This window comes from Emydura macquarii, unplaced genomic scaffold, assembly GCF_026122565.2.
Source record: "Emydura macquarii macquarii isolate MOO-44397 ecotype Brisbane River unplaced genomic scaffold, CSIRO-AGI_Emac_v2 contig_3080, whole genome shotgun sequence".
NCBI lineage: Eukaryota > Metazoa > Chordata > Testudines > Chelidae > Emydura > Emydura macquarii.
The window spans coordinates 575250-600227 of NW_027133217.1; the positions used below are offsets into that span (position 1 = coordinate 575250).

Consider the following 24978-nt stretch of genomic DNA (forward strand, 5'->3'; position numbering starts at 1 on the left):
CACTACAGGTTAAAATGTAGTAGTCCAGCAATTCTTTTAAGTCAGTCAGTCTCTCTCACAACTGTCTGGGGGTCTCCTTTCGCTCCGATTTATAGGTGAGGGGGAGGAGGCAGGGTCCTGTAACGGTGGCAGCGTCTTACTCTTGAAAACTTCCAGTTAACAAGTTTCTGTTCGAGCTAGTAGGCTGTCTCCTTGTAGAACCTCTTTACAACTGCAGTCAGCTTCTCTGCTGTGGAGCTTCTCTGCAGCGCTAGAATGCAGCACGTTCCAAGGTGTGACACTTGGCGCGTGTTATGCCTGATGCACCAGATAATTACAGGGCTTTGGAAGGAAGACGCAAAACACTGCAGAAATTCTAGCTGACTTTCTTCTTTTCCCTCCCAGTGATTCCTCTTTTTTGCCTCCCTCCTGCCCTGGCTGGTTTGATTGGAACTGTTCAGAAGGAGGTTCTCTGTGGGTGTCGTTGCCCTCCTAGTGACTCTGCTGCCACTTCACACCAAACTTCCCAAGCCCAGCTTGTACTTCTAAAAATATTGCAGGCCTTAAAAGGCTCTGTGATGTGGCTGAGCCATAGACCCACAGCGTTAAAGTGGGCCCATAGTTTTCCAAAACACATTCTTCCATCCCTGCTACAAACCTTAGTCCCCTCCTCAAATTAAATATTGGGTTCCAGTCCAACAACAATCTCCTCCCGTGTGTTCATGACCTCATGTTTAATAATAGATGGGAAGAGCATGAACCATCTCTGCATTACCTTGTCCTGTAATTTTAAAATAACCATCCTTGTGTTCTGTTGCTAGTTGGACAACTACAGTCAACAAGAGCTCGCCGATCTCTTTGTGAATTACAACGTGAAGTCTCCTGTTACAGGAAACGACCTGTCCCCTCCTGTGTCTTTCAATCTGATGTTCAAGACCTCCATTGGGCCTGGAGGTAACATGCCGGGGTAGGTAGCAGCCTCATGCTGCCCGTATTCCTTTTGCGTGTGGCTAAGAGTGACCATAATTTTCCATTGCCCAGGATTGGAAATGAGATCGATACAAAACTGAAAACAAACCAAATTTCATCTCGTGCATGCAGCCTTCCCTCTGGAGTTTGCTCCTGACCCAGCTGCTGTTGCAAAATAGACTCTGTGATCAGAAGGGACCATCATGGCTGTAGTAGTCCCTGCAGTTCTTGCACTCTGCTGTACTTGAGCGGCAGTCGTGGCTGGTGGATGTATGTAACTGCAGGCCAAACCCTGTCTGACAAAGGGCAGCAAGGCCCTGTGAATCACAGCAGGGGGCACTGCCCCCTGTGTAAGGCTTGGATTCCTACTCCCCAGGAAGCAGAACACCATTGGTTCCACAGGGGTCAGGGAGCTCTGTGGCTGTGCAGGAGGGAGCATGAAGCTAGTCCTTTGTAATGTTAATGACACCGCAGAGGTCGTAGCCCTCATGTTTGATTCATGGCCGCCATCTCGGCTGATGCACCAAAGATTGAACAGGGTTCCCTCCAGAGCTAAAAGCATTGGCTGCTACGGCTTGAGCTAAAGATCCAGGCTGTCCAGCTGAGACTGTAACAGACTCATCCTCTGTGGGTTGACGCACAGGGGGACACGTGACACCCACTCACCAGTGGGCTACATAAGCATTAGCATCAGAAGCCTTAAATGAGCTGAGAATAAGATGAGGCCATGGCTAATCTGTGTGTGTGATCTACCCTGGGAGAGTTCTATAGTTGCTGGGGTTCATTAGGGCAGCGTTGCTGGACTTGCTTCACCTCTATATGTGCCAATATTGGAGGGGTACAGAGAGGATAAGCATGGCCCCTGAATTTATAATAAGAGAACTGCAATCAGAAGGGTGAGTAGGGACCAATCCCTGCTCTCCATGAACCTGAGATGCAGCTCCTGAGGCAGCCTTTGCTGCTCTAAAGAAAACAAGTCTTGATGCTTGTTTATAATCTGTGGTTTCCTGTTGGACTCTGCATAGATGCTGCTGCTGAGAACTTCTGAACGTGTTGTCTTGATGTTTTGTGCCTGGTATTAGAGATCTGAGATAAAACAAGGCTTCTTCATTTTTCACCCACCTATTTCTTGTTTTTCTTTAAGCTATCTGAGGCCAGAAACTGCACAGGGAATTTTCCTCAACTTCAAACGCCTTTTGGAATTTAATCAAGGCAAACTGCCTTTCGCTGCTGCCCAGATTGGAAATTCCTTCAGAAATGAGATCTCGCCTCGTTCTGGCCTCATCAGAGTCAGGTACTTCGAACCTCCTCCCCCAACAGAACATCTGGCAAGTGATCAGCAGGATCTGGGGAAATCAAAGCTCCCTCTGGCCTGAGTGTGTCTTTCCCTGATTTCCTCTCCACCCTGCTCTTAGAGAAAATGTTTCATGCCTTGTAAAGGGCTCCTAGTAACTGCATAATAAACTTCTTAAAAAGTCATCAGAATTCACTAGCAAAGAATATCTTGGTTATGAGACTCTTGCTTCAGAAACCTTGATAAGAATTTGTATTAGGAATGAAAACTTGGCACCAAAACATAGTTAGACCTTGCTTTTTGTCTCAACCTTAGATCACATGACAAAGAACAAACAGGGACTATATCTCTTAGATAAGGTGCTACAGGACATTAGTCAAGCAAGAGATTGTTTTAGGGTGACTCTTAGATTGTCAAAGCCTTCTGCTTACAATAAAGGGGATCCAAAATGGGTACAATATTCACTTTCTGTGCCCTAGAATGCAGTAGGAGAACCTCCTAAAATGTTCATGGAATTTCCACAGACTTCAGTGGGTGGGAGATTGTACAGCTAAAGTTTTGAAGAATTTACCCCTAAGCTGATTGTTTTGGGGTGAAGTAAAAGTGGCTAGTTTTAAAAACAAAAACAAAAAAACCCTGCCTACCTGGCAGAGCTCATAAAACTTAGTAGGAAAACCAAAAACAGACCCATTTCACTTTTTTAATGATGGCCTTAATATTGAAGTTGTGTATTTCTATGTAGATATCTTGTCCCCTTATGTGTTTAGCATTACAGCTCTGCTGTCTGATTGATACTACTTTAGCTTCTGATTGATGTCAGTGGAGTTACTCTACAGATATAAACAGTGCATGTTGTAAAATTGATAACTTATTAACGTAAATGACATTTTATAGAACTAAAAGGGTGCAGTGGCATTACTGGCACTGAGGTTTTTTCAGGCATCCTGCTCTTTCTTTATTACATCTGTAAACTGTCAGTTCTTGTCACTGAAGCCCTTTTACAATACAATATAAATTTTAGGTTTGTGACACTTTTATAGGAAATTGTGCTTTGATTTTTTGCAATAGAATAACATCCTGGTGCTTGCAAAATAAACTTAAAATATTTAGTGATTATACAAAATTCTTTTTTTAAGGTTCTTGGAAACAAAATAACTCACTGTAAAGCAATTTGAGGTACTGAAGTTAAGAAAGACCTATTGTATAAATGTAAAAAAACCAAAAAAACCCACCATTGTTGAATGTGCGGGTTTGCTGCGTGTTGCTGTCTTAGTCCTTCTGTTGTCTGAGGCTCTTGGAGTTAAACACGAACTCTGAGAAAAGATGGTGAGATCCACTTTTGGGGAAATATGAGCAGCATTATCTACCATGAATGCCTGAAGTTTAATATGTTTACTCTGTTTTACTACAGACAAACAGATTGCAAAAATATCCAGCATGACAAGAGCCTTCATTATAAACACTTAAGTAGAAGGCTTGGTTTTCAGAGGGGCTGAGCCACCTGCAGTGTCTGCTGGAGCTAGTTAGCACCCTCATCTCCCATTACCACTAGAGGGCAGGCTGTTTAGGCATGGAAATATGATTTTAGGTGCCCAACTTTAGTCACCCACTTCTGAAAAGGTTGTACTGTGTCAAGTCATTCCCTGGCACATCCATCTCAATGGCATGCATGTACAATTTGGCTTGTTGAATGGGGGATTTTGGACCATTTCTTAATTTCTATGTTTACAATGCCATGCGGAATACTTTCCCCATCTCTTTGCTAGTTTGCAGTAAAGCAAAGTAAGTAAACAAAATAAGCAATCTGCATTTGTTAGTAGACTGCCTGGGTTGAAAAGTGGAAAACCCTCCAGTTTTAAATCTTTCCCATGCTCTTCAACAGAATAGTGCTGGTGCTTCTAGTATTGCATTTTAAAGATGTCATGATTTTTTTTCCCCATAAAGCTTTCTAAAAAGATTTCACAATGTTATCAGGGCGAGGCCAGGTTACAACTTGAGTGGGAGACCACCAGGGAACAACCAGGTGATTTTAGGAGAGGATTTGAGTATTTCAGTGGGTAGCACTCTTCCTCTGAGTCAGTGATGTGATAACCAAGGCTTAAAGGACTTCTAGGGAATTTGTTGTACCTTTTAATAGACATTAATGGTGGGGGGGATTTCAACATCTGAAAAGTGGCTTGATTTCTAACCTCAGTCTGTTAAACATTAGTTGGTGTTTAAATTCCTGATTTGAGTTTTTAACAGGCTAGAGCACATTAAAAAGACTGGTGGGAAAGGTTCTTCCTGGGAAGGATGATGGTGGTTTATATGCAGAATACGCATTAATACTGGAATGTGGCTGTGTGTGTTCTGCTTAGAGAATTCACTATGGCAGAAATCGAGCACTTTGTGGATCCCAGTGAGAAGCATCACCCCAAGTTCCAGAATGTGGCAGATCTCTGCATCCTCCTGTACTCATCCAAAGCCCAAGTCAGTGGGCAGTCCGCCCATCTGATGCGTCTGGGAGATGCTGTTGAGCAGGTAATGTTACTCATGCAACCATTCACAACTTAATTTTATAGCATGCTTGTAAGGGTAAATTAATTTCAAACTTGCAAATCAGGAGTATCTTCATGGAGTCCAGCAGAGTTACTCCACCTGTGCACCTGTATAACTGAGATCAAAATCTGGTCCCCATTATTAATACAGTCAGATAGCACGGTCACATAGAATAGGCTTCAAATTTAGTTTTTGGGAGAGGGAGCACGTAGGGATACAACACCTGCTAAAAGGCTGGGGGCAGCTGGAGAATCCTGACCCCCCTCTTGTATCACCTGGTATATGTTGGGTTTGAAAACCCTGATTCTTCATCCGAGTGAGTTTAAAAAAAAAAAAAAAAAAAAAAAAAAAAATATTGGTCAATTAAAAATAGACACTGAATGATATATAGTAACCTGTGTAGATCAAAAACTCTTTAGGTTGGGGACCATTTTTTGTTCTGTTTGTGCAGAGATTAGCAAAATGGGGTCCTGGTCCATGACTACCATCGTGTAAATAATAACCTGCACTGCTGTGTTAAAGTATACAGTTACCTCTATACATGTCAGAGACCTTTTATTACAGTTCCTTGTTAATACTAGATGTTCATAACATCATGTTGGTGACTATTTTGTACTGATAGTATGCGATGGCTGGTAGCACATGGGAATGGGTTTGTCTTGCAAATTAATAAAAAAACAAAACAATGTAATGCAAACTCCCAGTACGATAATTAAAGATGATTCATCAGTAAAATTGTTCAAATTCCCAGCAGCCAAAAGGATCTCTTTTGGTGGGGGTGGAGCCAGAAGTGATGGGAGGGAGTAAAAAAATGTGTGTACTCTTTCCCTCCTTGTCATCTTAGTCAGCCTCTACATATTTTGTTCTTTTAAGGCCTGATCTGGGCCCTTTGGATGCAGTTAGTTTTTATCAGGCCCAGAATCTTTCCTCCTCAGTCAGCTCCTCCATATCATAGAATGTTAGAGTTGGAAGGGACCTCAGGAGGTCACCTAGTCCAACCCCCTGTGCAAAGCAGGACTAACCTCAGCTAAATCATCCTAGCCAGCGCTTTGTCAAGCCTCAGCTTAAACACCTCTAAGGATGGAGATTCCACCACCTCCCTAGGTAACCCATTCCAGTGCTTCACCACCCTCCTAGTGGAAAAACATTTTCCTAATATCCAACCTACCCTCCCCCACTGCAACTTGAGACCATTGCTCCTTGTTCTGTCATCTACTACCATTGAGAACAGCCTAGCTCCATCCTCCCTGGAACCCTCTTTCACATAGTTAAAGGCTGCTATCAAATCCCCCCTCATTCTTCTCTTTTGCAGACTAAACAAGCCTAGTTCCCTCAGCCTGTCTTCATAAGTCTTGTGCTCCAGCCCCCTAATAGTTTTTGTTGCCCTCCGCTGGACTCTCTCCAGCTTGTCCACATCCTTTTTGTAGTGGGGGGCCCAAAACTGGACACATTACTCCAAATGCGGCCTCACCAATGCTGAATAATCACTTCCCTTGATCTGCTGGCAATGCTTCTACTAATGCAGCCCAGTATGCTATTAATCTTCTTGACAACCAGGGCACACTGCTGACTCATATCCAGCTTCCTATCCACTGTTACCCCCAGGTCCTTTTCTGCAGAACTGCTGCCTAGCTCGTCGGTCCCCAGTCTATAGCTGTGCATGGGATTCTTCCGTCCTAAGTGGAGGACTCTGCACTTGTTCTTGTTGAACCTCATCAGATTTCTTTTGGCCCAATCCTCCAATTTGTCTAGGTCACTCTGTATCCTATCCCTACCTTCCAGGGTGTCTATCACTCCCCCCAGCTTAGTGTCGTCCGCAAACTTTGTGAGGGTGCAATCTACCCCATCCTCCAGATTGTTAATGAAGATGTTGAACAAAACCGGCCCCAAGACCGACCCCTGGGGCACTCCGCTTGTTACCGGATGCCAGCTAGACATCGAGCCATTGATCACTATTGGTTGAGCCTGATGATCTAGCCAGCTCTCTATCCATTTTATAGTCCATTCATCCAACCTATACTTCTTTAACTTGCTGATAAGAATACTGTGGGAGACTGAATCAAAAACTTTGCTAAAGTCAAGGTATATCATGTCCACTGCTTTCCCCACATCCACAGAGCCAGTCACCTCTTCATAGAAGGCAATCAGGTTGGCATTACTTGCCCTTGGTGAATCCGTGTTGACAGTTCCTGATCACTTTCCTCTTTTCCAAGTGCCTTAAAATGGATTCCTTAAGGACGTGCTCCATGATTTTTCCAGGGATTGAGGCCTCTAATCCTGTTTGTTGTTTATCTTTGAACTCTCCTCATTATGCTATCCATGCATTGAGCCTTGTAGGCAAGAATTTCTGATGGTCATACAGGCATTCCCAAACACCCCGGAGGTAGCTTTTTAGAAAACCCCATTTTAGAGGTGGAAAGCCAAGCACAGAGGGGCCGAATGACTCGCCCAAGGTCCCACAGCAAAACAAAGACAATACTGGGAGCAGAACCTAGGTGTCCTGACTTCCAGTTTCTCTGTCTTAATTGTTAAACCTTCCCTCCATAATCTACAGAGCTATACTTTGTACCTCCGGTATTTGAAAGTGGCCTTTTCGTAGATTCCAGGACCAGAAAGAATCATTGTGATCATCTTAGTTTTGACCTCCTGCGTAACAAAGCCATAGAACTTCCCCACAATAATTCCTAGAGTGCCTCTCTTTTAGCAAAACATCCAATTTTGATTTAAAAATTGCCTGTGATGGAGACTCCACTACGACCCTTGGTAAATTGTTCCAGTGGTTAATTACTCACGTTGTTAAAAATTTACACCTTTATTTCCAGTCTGAATTTGTCTAGCTTCAACATGCAGCCATTGGCTCCTGTTATCTCTCTCTCTGCCAGACTGAAAAGCCCATTGTCAAATATTTGTGTCTCTGGGTACAATGCAGAGACGTAGTATGGTATTCTGCTACATGGCAAGTTCACTAGTTTCGGTCACAAGTGATGCGCTCACAGCATTTTTATAGGGAGATTTTACTGCGTGATACAGAGGTTTTGCTGTACTATGTTCATGATCCAATGGGTTTCAGGAAACATATTGTATCTCAGCTTGTCACGAGGCAGCAAGAAGTTGTCTCTCTAAAGTGAAGTAGTATCTGCTGTCTCCAGTCTTTCTGAGGTGACAAAATGATGTGGAAATTAACAGGGTATGTGTTTCTCTCTCTCTCTCTCTAGGGTGTGATCAATAACTCTGTACTAGGTTACTTCATTGGCAGAATCTACCTCTACCTTATAAAGGTTGGCGTATCCCCGGATAAGCTGCGCTTCCGACAGCACATGGAGAACGAGATGGCTCATTATGCCTGTGATTGCTGGGATGCAGAGTCCAAAACATCCTATGTAAGTGGCAGGATTAAGCCTACTAGCAGGGTCTTGAGTTGTGAGTCACATTTTCCCCATGCACTGATACTTTCCTAGCCTGGCACACTGCTAGTAAGATTTCCACCCAACTTTCTTTATTTAAGTGAAGAAATTAAGCAGGTAGGTTTGAGGCTAATTCTCCTCTCTATTCAGCTTCAGACCTGCACAACTCCATTAACTACAGTGGAGTCACTCCTGATTTACAAACGCTGTACGGGGGACGTGCACTGCCATGCAGAAGGAACACGTGATGTAAATCCTAGTCAGAGGACCTAAGTGGTGTGTGGCTGAATTATACCCGAAGTGAGAGGAGAATCCGACCCCTATGGTTTCCAACTTGTTACCCCAATAAAATCGGTGGAGGAGACAGAACTGCTTTAGCTGTTTGCTCAAGGCAGCTTCCTTTCTGCTCTATCCCTTCCACACAGCTTCTTAGGGGGCTTTTGATCAGTTACGGCTACTGGAAAGAGAAGAAGCCTCACATGTAAGAGAAGCAGATCAAATCTTTTTGCTGGAACTGGGCAGAGTGGATGAGTAGTTTCTCCCTTTAGAGTAAAGCCCTCTCTTTGCACTTGACCAGTCTTTTCAAGTGGGATGGGGTCCACCGGTTCTCAGAGTGCTGAAACTACCTTGAGAACTTCATGGTATCAAATCATAAGACGGGAGGAAAAGGCTGGTGGGATTCTGCCAGCCACTACAATGGTAGGCCTTGCCGTCCCAGTGAACTTCTCACGGGAAGATCCCTATGTGAGGCTCTGTTGAAGTCAAGAGGGCCAAACTGGGTGGTTTCTGAAGGCCAAGGGGAAGGCCCATGCAGTGCTCATTACAGGATGGGGACTTTAGGAACACCGTACTAGATGGCACCTCTTTGGTCATGGAATCCAATTCTCTGCTCTCCTAGAGTTGGATAGATGATTCAGTTAATAGGAGATTGCTTTATTTTAAGTCTGAGTACGGATCTCCAGGTTTGGCTCTGTGGGTAAAAATACATGTGTTCTGGCTGAACATTAATTCCTTATTGAAGTAGCTATGGGGTTGGCCATCAATAATGTTTCATCACAGCCCACTAATGGATGATGTTACTATATGTAAAGATGTACCAAACTTTTGAAGCTCAAAAATCACTGGAGCTTGCCTGAAACCGAATTGTCCCTTTATAGAGAAGTCTTGTAGAACTGAACAGAGAAGGATTTCTCTGTTCCGACGGAATATTTAAACCAACTTGAAGAATTATTTTCTTAAAGAATCCTGTCAGAAATTCTACAGGATGGTTTCAGAATTCTGTAGAACGGTTATCATTGTCTGTTACGTCTAATACTTTTTCTGTCGTACCCTATTGGTTTCCGCCCTGTGTAATTCTGTAGCGCTTTGCTGCATGGAATGTGTTACAGCATGTGGATGTTTCCTGTGCACACATCCTCTTTGGGTGCGTCTACACTGAGGAAGAGCTCAGTGTAAGCTCGAAAGCTTCTCTCTCTTTCTTCAATAGAAATTGGTCCGATGAAAGATATTACCTCACCCACCTTGTCTCGCTAACATTCTGGGACCAACATGGATATAACAGCAGTGCATGCAGCACATCTAGACATACCCAAGTAAGCTTTGATCTAACTTGCTCAAATAACAACAGCAATGAAGCTGTACCATTTTGCCCAGGATTCTGGTATGTACTCGAATGGCTAGCCTGTGCTGCCATAGCATCTGTGCTATCTTTCAAGCTTGCTCGGGTACATCTACACATGCTGCATTCACACCGCTGATTGCAGTGTAGACGTGCCTTTGAGTCCTTTAGTTGCAAATTGGAATTTTATGCAAGCAGGTTTTGACTACACGTGGACACGCGCACACACACACATACTCTCACTAGCACAACAGCATGAACAGAGAAGACCAATACACCTTGTCTCATTTATGGCCCTATTGTAAAACAAACAGCTCATTGGTTTTACTAAAAAGACTTGGAATGCGTGGGCAGTGCTTCATGCCCATTAATTTGTTTCCAGACTCTTCTTTTCCACGCAAATAAATACATGCAAAGAAATGCTGAAGTCACAAGTTAATTGTGTTACTGAGCAGCTCTTAAGCATGCATCTTTGACGCTTGTAAAGAGGAAAGTTGACTAATCTGCCCCAAGCTCATGAAGTGATAAAAGCTCCGAAGATACACGGTTACTCGGTCCATCTCATGCACATTTATGTGACTGTAAAGAAGGTACACTGTTAGCCGTATCCTCAGCTCGTGTAAGTCTGTAGTTCTGCCAGCATCATTGGAGAACCTGGCCCTGCATGTATCTGCGCCTTGTATATTCCATAACTGTTCAGTTCTCGAAGTAAAAGAGGGCCATTCAAATGAGGGAGAAGCTGGTGGAACTAGTGCTGCTTATCATAACAGAGCTAATCGAGTAGAAAAAACACTCCTGGGAGCGTGACGGGCTTAGGGGAAAACAAACATATTTGATGGTTAAGCGAACAAAAAGACAGACATTTAAAGCTTCCACTTTTGCTTTTCTAGGGTTGGATTGAGATTGTTGGTTGTGCTGATCGCTCCTGCTATGACCTCTCCTGCCACGCCAGAGCTACCAAAGTTCCTCTTATAGCTGAGAAGCCTCTGAAAGAACCCATATCCTTTGTGAATAAAACAGTTCTCCGTAAAGCTAGGTAGCACCTGAAACCGAAATGTCCTAAGCCCTGTGTAGGACTGCTCAAAGTTAGACCTTTAAGTGACTGTCTAGGTTAAATCAGGAGATGTTGATGATCACAGCCATGTAAAGAATATCTTTGGGGCTGACCCTATGAACACTTCAGCATGTGAGAAACTTTTACTCAGGTGAGTAAAGAAAAGGCGATGGGAAAATGCAGGCCAAAGTTTGTTTCCTGGCTCCTTGTTTTCGATTTGTATATTCTCAGGCACAATTTAAACATTACACCAGTTACTTGCAAAAGAACTTTGGCAAGTTCAAGAAGGGTGTGAACCTATGAAAAGATAAACGGGTATGGTCTGCTCAGAGGATTCAGCCTGGTGGGTTTTTGGCTGGTTCAGGACCACTGATTTTCTGCCCCCCTTTTGTCCCCGCCAGGGGGGGGCAGGAGGGCCTGCTTGTCCCTGTCGGGCGCATTTCCACTGAGGTGGTGAGCCACAACTGGTTCTGGGTCAGGTGGCGGGGAGGCCTGGTGGGTCTCTTCTTGAAGATCTTGGATTAGATTCTGTTCTTGGGTACACCTGTGTAAATCTGGAGTAACTACACTGAAACAGTTAGCATCACTCCAGGTTACTGGGGTGTAACTGAGATCAGAAACCAGCCCAGTGTGTTTAAAAAAAAAAAAAAAAAAAAAAAAAAATCATCTTATTCTTGCTCTAATAGCGATCATATTAGCTGCATGTGTATGCTGATCTACAGTACTTACAGGAGCAGTTTACTTCCTGCTCTGAGGTAAATTACTCAGATTGGTATTAGCAGTGACTAGGATAGGATGGCACAGCCTGGCCTCAAGTTCTGTCGGAGCTGCAGTAGTTACATTTGTGACCCCGTATGAACTGGTGAAAGTGTCAGGTCGCAGTGTCCTCTGAGCTCTGTTTCCTTAACTGCTCTGTACAAAACAGCCAATGTGGTTCAATTTGAGGCAAATAAGGGAGCCATTGGCAAGGCCTACAAGAAAGATGCGAAGCTGGTGCTGGAATACCTTTCCATTTGTGACGAATGTTACATCAGCGAGATGGAGAAGCTGCTGCACGAGAAAGGGTGAGAAGGCCCTGGGGATGGGGCTGAATAAGGTTTTCCTTATGCCAGGGTTACCCTAAAAGCCACTTGAGTAATCTGAGTGCATCCTGCGCCAGCCTTCCCAGTAACTGAAGGCTGTGATAAAATGGATTATCTGCAGCTTTTACTGCTGGTGGCTCAGCCAAGAGGCAATTCTTGACTGATGGACAAATAGTTACATGCAAATATGATGGTTATGCGCGTTTATGCTCTGGTTTTAAAAGGTATGTGTGTTTATATGCAAACTAGGTGCAGCCTGCTGGCTCCTGGCAAGGTGCCCTTTGTGTCATGTAGGAGCCAGTCCTGCAAGGTGCAGAATGGCATCTCTAAGGTGGTGACAACCCTTGGCTCCCACTGACTTCATTGAGAGTGGAGGCTGTTCAACAGTTCGTGGGTTGGGGCTCATGAGCTGGCCAGCGCTGATAAAGGCAGTGAAGTCTACTTTAAAACAAAAGACGCGTTCACGTGGGAATGATTCATGCCCTGCATGGCTTGGTTCACCAGTAGGCTCATTAGAATAAGAACAGCCATACTGGGTCAGACCGATGGTCTGTCTAGCCCAGCATCCTGTCTTCCGACAGAGGCCAATGCCAGATGCTTGAAAGGGAAAGAACAAAACAGGGCAATCATCAAGTGATCCATCCCTTGTCATCCAGTCCCAGCATCTGGCAGTCAGTGGCTTGTCTGACCATCATTGGGTAAAACGCTGGTGGGCGCGGCATAGGCGGCAGCGGTCAGTCTGACTTCAGCTGCCGTTTGGGTTATTGCTGTGCTAGATCAGGGACTCTTAGGGTGACCAGATGTCCCAATTTTATAGGGACAATCCTGCCACTGGAGGATTTCTCTTTATATAGGCACTTATTACTCCCCACCCCGTCCCGATTTTTTCACACTCATGTAGTGGCTCTCAACCTTTCCAGACTACTATATCCCTTTCAGGAGGCTGATTTGTCTTGCCTACCCCAAGTTTCGCTTCACTTAAAAACTACATGCTTACAAAATTAGACATAAAATTACAGAAGTGTCACCGCATGCTCTCTGAAAACTGCTTACTTTCTCATTTTCACCATATAAATAAATCAGTTGGAATATAAATATTGTACTTACATGTCCGTGTATAGTAAGTACATAGAGCAGTATAAACAAGTCATTGTCCCTATGACATTTTAGTGTGTACTGACTTTGCTAGTGCTTTTTATGAAGCCTGTTGTAAAATTAGGCAAATATCTAGATGAGTTGATGTACCCCCTGGAAGACCTCTGCGTACCCCCAGGGGTACATTTACCCCTGGCTGAGAACCATTGTGATAGAGCACTGTGAATGTGGAGGGGCATGTTTTAAGTAGGTTTTCCAGCTGGAGTGAGTTGGGATTTTCTGCCTGACTATTCAAAAAAAGCATCATTACATGTCCAGGCAGTGTTAGCTTAAAAAAAAAAAAAAAAAGCAAAGCTGTTGCTTCTATGTTGTTTGAAATAGTATATATAGAACACGTCCAACAGAGTAACTGATACACTGTGCGGTGCTTGCTTACCCTTGTACCTAGGTGCTTTTTTCAGTATTAGATCCCATTTTGTTTTTGTAAGTGTTTTATGAGTGTCAAAGTAACTGAAGTGCAGGAAAAACAGTGCTTATAATACAGAACAAAGCCTATGAGACCAAGAAATTATCACTAGGTGCATTGGTCCTACAGAAGTCCAGACCAGAAGAAAGTTAATCCAATTCCTTAACCCTCCAATCTGAGCAAAGCAATAGCAGCATTTTTCAGTATACATAGCTTTAACCACAAATGGTGGCTATAGTTCCAACTCGACTCCCTGATATATCCACATTCAGAATGTGCCTCCATTAACGTAATCTCCTCTGAAAAATGGGTCTCAATGCAGACATTTGGCATGTAGCCTTTCATAAACGCACCTGTTCTCCTATTATACTAAACTGATGGCTTCCAGGAGTGTGTATCTGAGACACCCCTGCTGATTCACCAGCAGGGGTGCGCTGGTACCAGCTGTGCGCTCAACAGCTGGCGTGGTTAGACCTGTTTTCTGGATAGTTACCTTTACATGACTCTCTTCTGTTGGTGGCTGCGGTACAAAATGAGACAGAGTTTGTACGAAAGCAGCGGTTTACCAACTGGAAGTTTAAGCAAATAAATCTTTGCTTTTTGTGAACGGGATATTTAGGGCCAGGTTGACATCAGTGGGAATTCCGCCTGACGGAGGCCTGCTGGGAGACAGAAAGGGATATGCTCCCCCTCCCCCAGTGTATTTTGGCATATTTCTGGTGTGGGAGGTGCTTGGCTGGCTGGGTCTTACTCACATGCCAAGGGTCTAATTGATCACCCTGCATGGGGTCGGGAAGGAATTTTCACATCACAGCTCAGATTGGCAGTGACCTGAAGGTTGGTTTTTTTTGCCTTCCTCTGCAGCGACCGGGTGCAAGTCACTTGCCCGGATTATCTGGCTGTATCTCTTTTACTCATTTCCCTGCCGTGGCAGGGGCTTCAGTTACTGGGGCACCTCGGCCCCTCTTATTCTCTGCCTGTGACATGTCTAGTCTCCCGTGGGCTGTAGTAATTTGACCTGATTTAGATTGCTGAGTTTAATGTGCAGGTGCTGGTGGCCTGTGCTATACAGGAGGTCAGATTAGTTCATCTAGTGCTCCCTTCTGGCCTTAAGCTCTGACTCTGTTACTGATTTAGCGCTTAGGCTTCTGTGGGTTAACTTTTTTGTCCACCTTAAGAGACATCAACACCAATAGCTGTAGGAATCTGCAAAAAAATGGATTTTGGCCCATCCACTCGTTTAGAAAGCTTTAACAGATCAATATCTTTGATTTGTTTCCAATTCCTATGAAAATGTCAGGTATCCTCCCTCAGAACTAAATTGGCATGAAAAGTATGTATCTTACAGTACATGAAAAGTTTGTAGTGAGTGAATGTCTGGTTGTGCTGTGGTTAATTTTTATTTTTATGTATTCCACCCTAGAACCTTTCCATATTTTAATTGAATTTGCTTCTGGCTAATAACCACATTGCTTTCATGTTCACCAGTGTTATGAACATTTTTATTTTACAACAACAATAAAAATGCTAGATACAAATCTTAAAAATGAGACAGGCTACACGTTTCTTTTTTTGATCCCTGGAATTTGCACTGACTTTTCCATATAGCCCCCAAATCAGTTTTTCTTTAAAACAGCGAAACCACCTAAGGGAAAGTGATGTAACTGGTTTTGCTGACTAATACTTAAGCACTGGTATTTTCTTTACAGGGAATTCACTGTTGAAACTGAAGGGAAAACTTTTCAATTAACAAAGGACATGGTCAGTGTGAAGAGATTCCAGAAAACACTACATGGTAACTTTATTTTTTTTATCTTAGTCACTGGAGATGGGAAGCTGATCACAATACATTTGGAATGCAGGAGAGTTGAGCAAACCTGAAAGTTGTGGCCAAAATGTTGCGATTTAGGGTGCCTAAAATTAAGCACCTAAATAAGTACATAGGCTCTTAAATAACTGGCTCGATTCCCAGAGGTGCTGATAAGCTGCTGTTTTCATTGGCTTCAATGGAAGCACTTCAGGAAGTTGAGCTATTTTTATTATGGTGCCTAAGTTTAGGTACCAAGCTTTTGGGGCTAAAGGTTTTTTTTAAGAAATGTTCCCTCTATTTTCCAATGAATTATTTCCTTTTGGGACTATTTCCACACAGTATCAAAGTTGGTTGGACAGTTACTTATAGTATTCCATCTTATAAAAGAATCACTTTCTGCAATAGGCAACAGTCTGTCTGCTGTTAATCTATGGTACTCACATCACCCCGCTTACCACAATAATTGAGGCACCCACAGTCTTCAGTGTACTGAGCCTCCCAACATCCCTGTGTGGTGGGACAGTTCTTTTCCCATTTTACTGATGGAGGCCCAGACAGTCTAAGTGACTAGAGCTGGTTGGAAAAATTCCCCAAAAACATTTTTTTGTTTGCTGATTCATCAGAATCAAAATGTTTAGCTAAACTGTCAATTTTGACAGACTTACGACATAACCCAAGCTGGGTTTCGTGCCCATTCGCCCACCTGTTGGCTGGTAGGGAGCCTGGGCTTCCACAGCTCAGCTCCAGGACTGCTCACCCTGAGGGACCCTTGGGCTAGCTGCCTCCTCAATCTGCTCCAGGAGTTGTCGCGCTCAGAGCACCACAGCTCCTCGGCAGCCCACCAGAAAGTGGGGTGTGGCAGAGTCTGTACTCCCAGGGCTTCCAGGCTCCTGACTCCCTACCAAGCCGACGACAAGAGTTTGGTCAAGTTCATTGCTGCCATTCAGTGATGGACAGTAGTGAAACTGACAGCCATGTCAGTTTTAGTCAGATGCTCTGGTGTCCCTGGCTTCATTGCAGCCTGCAGGGCAGGTGGTTGGGGACCCTAGGGGGCAACTATCCTTTGGAAACACCATGTTTCTGAAATGAAATACTGCAGGATTTCAGTTCTGCAAAAATTTGAATTTTTAGTTTTTTCCAAAATTTTGAAAAGTTTTATGGAAGTGAAATTTGTTTTCCCAGCTAGCTCTGTAAGTGACTTGCCCACGGTCACATGGGAAGTCTGTGGTCGAGTTGGAAATTGAACCCACATTTCTCAGAGACCCAGATGAGAGCACCTCAACCATTGAACCATCATCCTTCCTCAGCTTTTTTTTTTTTTTTTAAATCACTTAAGAGCCAGTCCTGCAAGGTGTCAATTGCTTCCTGGGAGGCACAGAGCACCCTTATCTCTTACCTGGCCTCAGAGGCATACACAGTCTGCACGCATTACCAAGGTTTCCAAGCGCCTGTCAGTCAGTAGTAGCTGAGGCATCGGAACTCGAAGAAAGTAACTACACTCTTAGTCAATATGCATTTTATTCTCTCAGAGCAGTCAGCTTGAGTTTTGGTTGCTGGTCACTTAATTTGTATTCGTACAGATGCACAGTTCAGCTTATCATAGCTAGGAGGGGAGGCATAGCCAGAGTGAAGGGATCTAATGTTCTGCATTCATGTGCCATAGGGATATGGTTCTGGGGAACAAATAAAAAATGGCATAAGATGTACTGTAAAAATAGTGCTTCTGGGAGAAGGTGTGACGAAGGTGCTAGCAGAGCGGTGCTGGCCTGTTTCAGAGATCTGTTGTTTTTCTAACGTGACGATGGGAACATGAAATCAGTACATCAGAAATGACTTTTCAGCATATAAACAAAATAACATTGTCATTGGTTTCTAGCACCAACTTATGCTTCTGACAAATTGTAGCATCTCAACTGGGCTGCCAAGGTTTTTTCTAAAATGCTGTGCCATCTCTAGCCAGAGCAGCCACCAGCCAGGAAGATGGCATAAACCAGGAAGCGGGTGGTGCGGGGATTCCTTTTTAATAGTACTTCAATGAGTGTTGTACTTTGTTTAAATGCATTCTGCAGAGTGTGTAGTATTGTTCACACAGGAAATTTCATCCTCAAAGGGCTTTCCAAATTAATCCACATGCTGCCTCTGCTGGCATTTCACGTATGAGGATACATTGAGGCAGATAAATTGAGAACAAAGGGAGTCTGTCATAGGGCATGTAGACCCACCTGCCCGAAAGGGAGTGGGGGTGGAAGCCTCATGGCCAGAGCCAGCAGTGGCCCTTAAATTTGGGGCTGGGTGGCCTGGTGGCCAGTGAAAGGGGAACATAACTGGGGGGAGAGAGGGGGCAGAGGGATGGGAGGAGGTGGCAGCCAGGGGGATAGGACCTGGACCCTCCCTTCTCTATCGGGTCTAGGGTCCTGTCAGTGACTCGAGGTTGTCATTGACACAACAGGGATCCAGCCAAAACGCACCGTCTCTTCAAAGGCTGTTCAGTAGCCTTCTCCCTGGGCCATTTCCTATCCTGATTTCTGAAGCCTCTGTCTAGGCATCTCCTAGGTCCCCAATTCCAGTGGCAGGTGTAGCAGCCTGCAGGCCTGGCTTCTGTGGAGCATCCGCAGGACCTTCTGGCTCCTTGGCTGGAGCCTCCACTAGGCATCCGCAGGTCAGTTGGAGTAAGCTGGGCTACTCCCTCTTATACTGCAGCAGCAGTCAGAGCATGCCCAGTAGGGGCAGGGAGGTGGACATGGCTTCTACTGTCCGGAGTATGGGCTTAATCCCTTTGTCTCCAGTGTGGGGCCATTACACCCCATCACAAAGACTTTGATGCAGCTCAGGTTAGAATTCAAGGGTTTCTCTCCCTTGCTCAGATCCCTAGATAAGTAGTACGGGACACATATATAGTGCAAATCTTGATCTCCAAATATTCCCATTGGAAGCAGAGCTATTTAAACCAATCTCTTTATACATTCAACAGCAATAAATCCAGACGTGTGTGGAGAAATGCAGCTTCAGTCAATTAACTGTGCTTTCATAAACTGCCTTTCTGAATGCAATGTGTTCTTGTGCTCTAGTGGAAGAAATCGTCCCGAATGTGATTGAGCCCTCATTCGGTATTGGAAGGATCATGTATACAGTGTTTGAACACACATTCCATGTCCGGGAGGGAGACGAACAACGAACGGTGAGCTTTCACAGGCCTTTGGCTTGGTTGAAATGCAGCTGTGAGCGCTTGATTCCATAAAGTCCCACCACTAGATACAGTTTTGGGGTTTAAATTATACAGTGGAATACATAATAGATATGGGAAAACTGTGTTCGGTCAACTAATTCTTCTCCCTACCAGGGCCAGGTGCAAGCTGTGCCTAGGCACTTGTAATTATCTGGGACCATTTGCACTCTAAGCTCTTACTGTACTTCTTTGTGGGGGAGGACTCTTCTTTGTGGGCTGAAACGTGGCAGGCCTTCTCCTAGGAGAGTGAAGTGCTTTTAAGTGATTTGTCTATCTCAGTGCCATGCAGGCATTCTCACAATCCTGGCCTGTGAGACCTCTCTGCAGCTGAGCTCAGAGGGAAAGAGAGTACGTCACATGACAGACCATAGTGTTGTAATTCATGCCCAAACTGCAATCCAAACAGCGTTCACTGGTGGCCCATGGAGAGCTGTTTAGCACCTGATGCTGGCTCCCTTTCCTAGTTTCCCACTGCTAAATTGCTTTTAAAGAAGCTACTAACAATACACTCTTTTCCCACTGTGCTTGCCTCTGTGATGTGATTACAAGTTGGGGGAGAGATGGTCTGTGATCTAATCTCTCTGTTAAGATGCGATCCTTATGTGCAAACACTTGGGAACCTACGCTGTGTACCGTAGGAAGGGAGGGGAGGAAAGGGGGTAAGAGAAGAACATAAAGACTGGGGTAAGAACCTTACATTAAATTCCTCTCCCTTTGGAATGGTTTTTGTTAACTATTTAATAATGAAGTACATCTAGGTGGAACTATTTACAGCTGTACTCCCTATCTTAATCACGTCTCTATGTGAACTGTAGACGGATGTACTAGATCCTAAGCACCACCATCGAGGGAGATGCATTAGGACTAAATATTTTAGTCCCACCCCCCACACCTTCATTTTCAGGTGAAGATTGCCTTTACCTCTGAACCTTTAATGATGTACTTCTTGCCTGGAGGAAATTAGCCTAGCTCTACTGATTTCAATGGAGCTGTGCCGACTTACCCCAGCTAAGAAGCTGGCCCAAATTGTGGCTGCTTAATAATTAAACTCATGTGTTTGTTTGTGCAGTTCTTCAGCTTCCCTGCTGTTGTTGCGCCATTCAAATGCTCTGTCCTTCCTCTGAGCCAGAATCAAGAATTCATGCCTTTTGTCAAGGAACTATGTGAGTAAATACAGCGTCGTGGAAACCCACATGACCATAGATTGGAAAGATGACTTTTCTTTTTCAGGAAGATGGGGGAAAACCAAGAATGGGGTCTTTTCATGTTGCTTGTTTATGCCAAAGGCAGTTGTGCGCACTTGAGGTATTGGAAAGTCCACAGCTTTCAGTAGCTTCTGTCATTTAAGACCTCTGCATTGATTGATATGAGTCAGTCTTGTAAATTTGTCATAGAAACGTATCCGCCTAGGCACAAAATCTACTCCCTTTCTCTTTCCCAGGAGTCTTAATGGAAAAAAATATTATTTACTTGCATGTCAAAAAAGAAATGATCCGCCCTGCCCCTATAATGGCTGTGGTGGGCAGTGTTCATTGGTTAGAGCAGGACAGGAACCCAGACTCACTTGCCATGTAGCCTCTGAATAAATCCAGACCTCCTGGTGCCCAGTCCTGGGCTTTAGCTTCAAGATAGTTCCTCTCCTCTAGGTATGTCAAAACACTTTGCAAAGCCATATAGGAGAGAACAGTAGCAATCGCCGTGTAAGTCAGTGGGACAGTTACAGAGTCAGACAGTGCCTCACACGCAGCCTAGCATGTTTGAACCAGAGTTTGCTTGAAGCTTCTGTTTTCAGTTCTTTGCGATAACACGTCTGGGCCCAGACACTACTGTTAACTGGTTCTTCACTTAGTGTTTTGCTGTAAGACCTGTAATGTCAAGCTGAAGAGACCCTTGATTGTGCTGCCTTTCAGCAGAGACTTAGCAATGCAAGTTACAGTGCTGTCTTTGCACCTTTGCACTGTAACATCTGCTTGGAGTGTGGGTATGAATCTGAACCCTTGTGCGGGACTCGACCCCAAAACTTTCTGTCAAAACAAAGTCACTTCTTACTCCTACCACCCGAATGCATGCTGCTTTCCCCCCGGGTATTACTAATGTCCTACCTGAGTTGTGATAGGCACTTTATAGGCAGCTAGCCTATAAGGATGGGTCCCTACCCTGAAGAGCTTAAAACATAAGTGCCAGAATCTCCCACCCTTGCTTCGTGGGCAGCCCCACTGACCAATGTGGGACTAACTGTGGCCAGGTAGTGACATTGCACCCACCGTGTGTGAAACCACTTCCAGGTAAGAGTTGGGCAGAGCAGCAATCAACAGGCTTGGGGAGGCGCACACAGTGGTTGTGGGTCCACCTTGCTGGGACAGCAATGACTGTCCAAGGGCACTCTCTCCCCTCCCCCTGTTTTCCACCTTGTGGTTCTGTGTCCTTCCGATCCTCCAGCCCGGCCAGGCTGTTGCTAACCCTGGGACTCTCCCGCTTCTTCCAGCGGAGGCGCTCACCAGGAATGGCATCTCCCACAAAGTGGACGATTCCTCCGGGTCCATTGGCCGGCGCTACGCCAGGACCGACGAGATCGGCGTGGCTTTCGGCATCACGATAGACTTCGACACGGTTAACAGGACGCCTCACACAGCCACGCTCAGGGACCGTGACTCGATGCGTCAGATACGAGCCGAGGTAAAACACCTGCACGCGGGAGAGGGAAGGAGTTAAATGTATTCACCAGAGCCGGGGCTGGGCCTGCTGCCTGTGAACCCGTGGGAGCGCTGGCCTTGCTGTGAGCCATGCAAGACTTTTCATGTACAATCCGTGTGCTCCTAAGGTGAGGCAAACCGGTGAGGGAGTATTACCCACACAGGAGACCCACAAGCCTGCCAGTGAAATGAACGGAGATGGGAGCCAGGTAGAGATGTTATCCCTTAAGGAGCCTTGAGCCACTTAGGCACCTGCAGGAAGTCACTGAGAGCATGTGCCTTTGTGTGGGTAGATTCTGACTTCTCTACGTCAAGCTGAGCTGCTCTCCAGACAATCCTGCAGTGACCTCTCACGGTGATCAGGGGAAGTGGGCCTCTCTCTTGAGTGCGAATTTGCAGTGCTCGCCCTCGAACAGCATGGTGTCTCCGCAGGCCATTTTGCAGGCTGTTCAGTGAGCTGTGACATACAAATCACCTTCTTGGACCTTCTTCTGGTCAGCTAACCCTTGTGGCCTCCTGAGATGCTTTTAAAGCCCAGTTTTCACTTGCTCAGCTAGACTTTGTCAGGTGCCAGCAGACCTGACTGGCAGGGCTACTGGGTTAGCTGCACCTCTGACCCCTTTCAGGTCTGTGAGTGCAGACCTCGGAGATCTTGGGCTTCTTGTCCATATTTCTATCAGGGAGGAATCTCAGTCATAGAATATTAGGGTTGGAAGGGACCTCGGGAGGTCATCTAGTCCAACCCCCAGCTCAGAGCAGGACCAATCCCAACTAAATTATCCCAGCCAGGACTTTGTCAAGCTGCACCTTAAAAACCTCTAAAGATGGAGATTCCACCACCTCCCTAGGTAACCCATTCCAGTGCTTTACCACCCTCCTAGTGAAAAAGTTTTTCCTAATATCCAACCTAGACCTCCCCCACTGCAACTTGAGACCATTGCTCCTTGTTCTGTCATCTACTTCCACTGAAAACAGACTAGCTCCATCCTCCCTGGAACCCCCCTTCAGGTAGTTAAAGGCCGCTATCAAATCACCCCTCATTCTTCTCTTCTGCAGTCCTTTTACTCAAGCCAGGACCCAGCTGTGCTGCCCTGTGTACACCAGCCACTTATCAACCTACAGGTCCGACTGGGTTTCAGGCACCTGTATTTAGGGATACTGACCAACAACCTATTTGAAACTCAGTATTTTTATTCAGCAATTGGAACAAAGCATTAGAGAAAAAAATTTTCAAACAACAAACAGCTGACACACACAGCTAGTCTAACCTAATCTTAAACTTCACTACACATGAAGGATTTGTCTACATGGGGAGATTTACCAGCAGAACCAAACCGCTGTAGTTACCGGTATGACTAGAACAGTAGAAGTACCCCAGTGCAGTTCTGCTGGTAAATTTCCCTCTGGAGACAAGCTCTCAGTCAGATAGGGTTTCTTAACGTATAGGAGCAGAACAGGACCAATGTACATTCTCCTAGCAAGCCCAGATTTTCCTGTGTGTCTGAGACGCTCAGTCTTGGTGTCTCTGCGTACATCTATGCTACAGCGGCACAGCTGTGGCACTGTAGCACCATGGTGTTAGACACTTGCCACAGCAGCAGAAGGGGTTTTTCCATCACTAATTATTCCAGCCCCTTTAAAGGCGATAGCTAGGTTGACAGAAGAATTCTTACACCAACATAGCAGTGTCTATACCAAAGCTTAGCTTGGCTTACCTACATCTTTCTAGGTGGATCTAGAGTGTAGGTCAGTGGTTCCCAACCTTTTTGGCTCGAGGGCCACAGATATCATTTTTACAGCCCAGAAGGGCCACCAGTCTCTGCCAGCAGCCCTCCGCCCCACTGCAGCCAGATGGAAGGAGCCTCCGTTTCCCTGGCTGCAGCAAGGAAACTGCACGTGTCCTGTAGCCCTGTGCACTCCCCCTTGGTCCCTAGGCAGTGGCTCCCTTCTGCAGCCAGGGGGGATGGGGCAGTGCTCCCCTCTCTCTGGCTCCAGCCGGGACCCCAGCACCTATGGAGGTGCAGCGCTTTGCTGTGCTCCCTGCTACAGCCGGGGGGAGGGGAGCGCTGATCTCCCGTCCCCTTGGCAGCAGTAAGGAGCCTGCACCGGTTTTGTAGACCCGCAGCAACGTGCTCCGCCTGGGTCCTTAGGAAGCAGCTCCCTTCGGCAGCCAGTGGGAGGGGAGTGGTGGGCCACTTTTGGCACCCGGGCCACAGATTGGGAACCACTGCTGTACGTGTAAACCAGGCCTGGGGGTCTCAGTCTTACCCACCACCCTGTTCAAAGTGCTTTGGATGCTGCCCAGGAGAGTGCGTTAGAGCCATTTAACACTGTTTGCTCTTAATAACCCTTAGTGTAAGCTGTTCAGTGACTGAGAGAGTCTCCTCCCTCTTTCCTGCGGTGGGTAGGCTCAGCTACCCAGCCACACCCTGTGCTGACATATCCACCCCATGATATGGCACAGACACACCACGCTAGTGACGCGGCCTCATCCACCTTTGCTCAGCATCGACGAGCACCCCGGCGTTGATCTCTATGACATCCAAGGGATTCTCTAGAGGAAAGGGAGCCAAAAGGGAGCCAGCGATGATGTGGGGGACACTAGTGCTCGTGTAGTGGAGGCTGCTGGTTGGTGAGAGCGCTGCAGAATGGCTTGTGAATAGCCATCTCTTGAAGGGCCCCTCTTACAGGCCGCACAGTACTCATCATGGGTCTGATCCAAAGTCCATGGAAGACACTGGAATGGCTGCCATTGATTTAAGTGGGCCCTGGCCCCAGTGGGACTAGAACATCTGATGTGCCCCATTCAATTTTCAATCAGTTCATACCTGGTTTCTGTGGCTCTTTAACCCCGCCCCCATGATCATGCAGAGAGAAAACTCAGCCGCTCTTGAGGCAGCCCCTGTGTGCACTTGTGTTGCATTGTGCAGGGCCTATCAAAATGCCCTGCTTGCAGGTTCATTCTTCTCTGCCTGTCCCAAAGTGTTGTGTGACATTGGCATGTGCCACTGTGCTCCACCCAAGTGACGGCTGCATTTCACTAGTGAATCCCCCAGCTATGAGTAGCTGATCGATATTTGCAAAGGTGAAATCTGATCTAGAATTATAATGGCCTGTTTGGACACACAGGGAATTGATGTCCCAGCACTTGAGGAAGACTATAGGGCTGCAGAAATATTACCTGAAAATGTTGGACAGATCTGTTCTTGTCCCACAGTAACCATTGATCATGTGGCAGTACCTGTGGCAGTACCTAAATATTATCTATGTACACATAGGATGAAAAATCAACTTGGTTGTTGTCGCCTCATGTCTTGCATCTTTTTGTGCACTCTCCTCCTAGGTCTCTGAACTTCCTACCGTAATTCGTGACCTGGCAAATGGTTTCCTAACTTGGGCAGATGTGGAGGCAAAGTATCCATTCTTTGAGGGACAAGAGACTGGCAAAAAGGAGACAATAGAGGAAGACAATTACCTGAAATAAGCCCTATACAATGTCCACTTTTTACTGTTCATGTTAATATGAAATAAACTATCATGTGTATTATTCAAAGCTGCATTGTTGGTGCACCCAGGGACTATTTGTTTTTTTTCCTCAATTGATGCCTGATTTTAACTTTAAACTGAAATAATGGCAATTAAAGTTAAAGATGTTATGAATAAAAACGCCATTGCATTTGCTTGTGTTCTGTGTTCATGCAGCCTTATACTAGGAGACTGTAGGCTGGCGGTTCCGGCCAGCAGCGGGGA

General features: G+C 45.5%; 1 protein-coding gene across 1 annotated transcript in view; it reads left to right on the forward strand.

The window, feature by feature from the left end:
- Window positions 1-24908, forward strand: part of GARS1 (glycyl-tRNA synthetase 1) — a 37310-nt gene extending 12402 nt beyond the window's left edge. Inside the window, exons 7-17 of the mRNA XM_067530442.1 lie at window positions 801-946; window positions 2093-2242; window positions 4600-4762; window positions 7996-8160; window positions 10693-10805; window positions 11780-11920; window positions 15209-15294; window positions 18378-18487; window positions 19605-19698; window positions 21021-21211; window positions 24572-24908. Coding sequence (XP_067386543.1) covers window positions 801-946; window positions 2093-2242; window positions 4600-4762; window positions 7996-8160; window positions 10693-10805; window positions 11780-11920; window positions 15209-15294; window positions 18378-18487; window positions 19605-19698; window positions 21021-21211; window positions 24572-24712 — 1500 coding nt within the window. The 3' untranslated portion in view covers window positions 24713-24908. The remainder of the gene's footprint in view (window positions 1-800; window positions 947-2092; window positions 2243-4599; window positions 4763-7995; window positions 8161-10692; window positions 10806-11779; window positions 11921-15208; window positions 15295-18377; window positions 18488-19604; window positions 19699-21020; window positions 21212-24571) is intronic.
- Window positions 24909-24978: the final 70 nt, after the last annotated feature.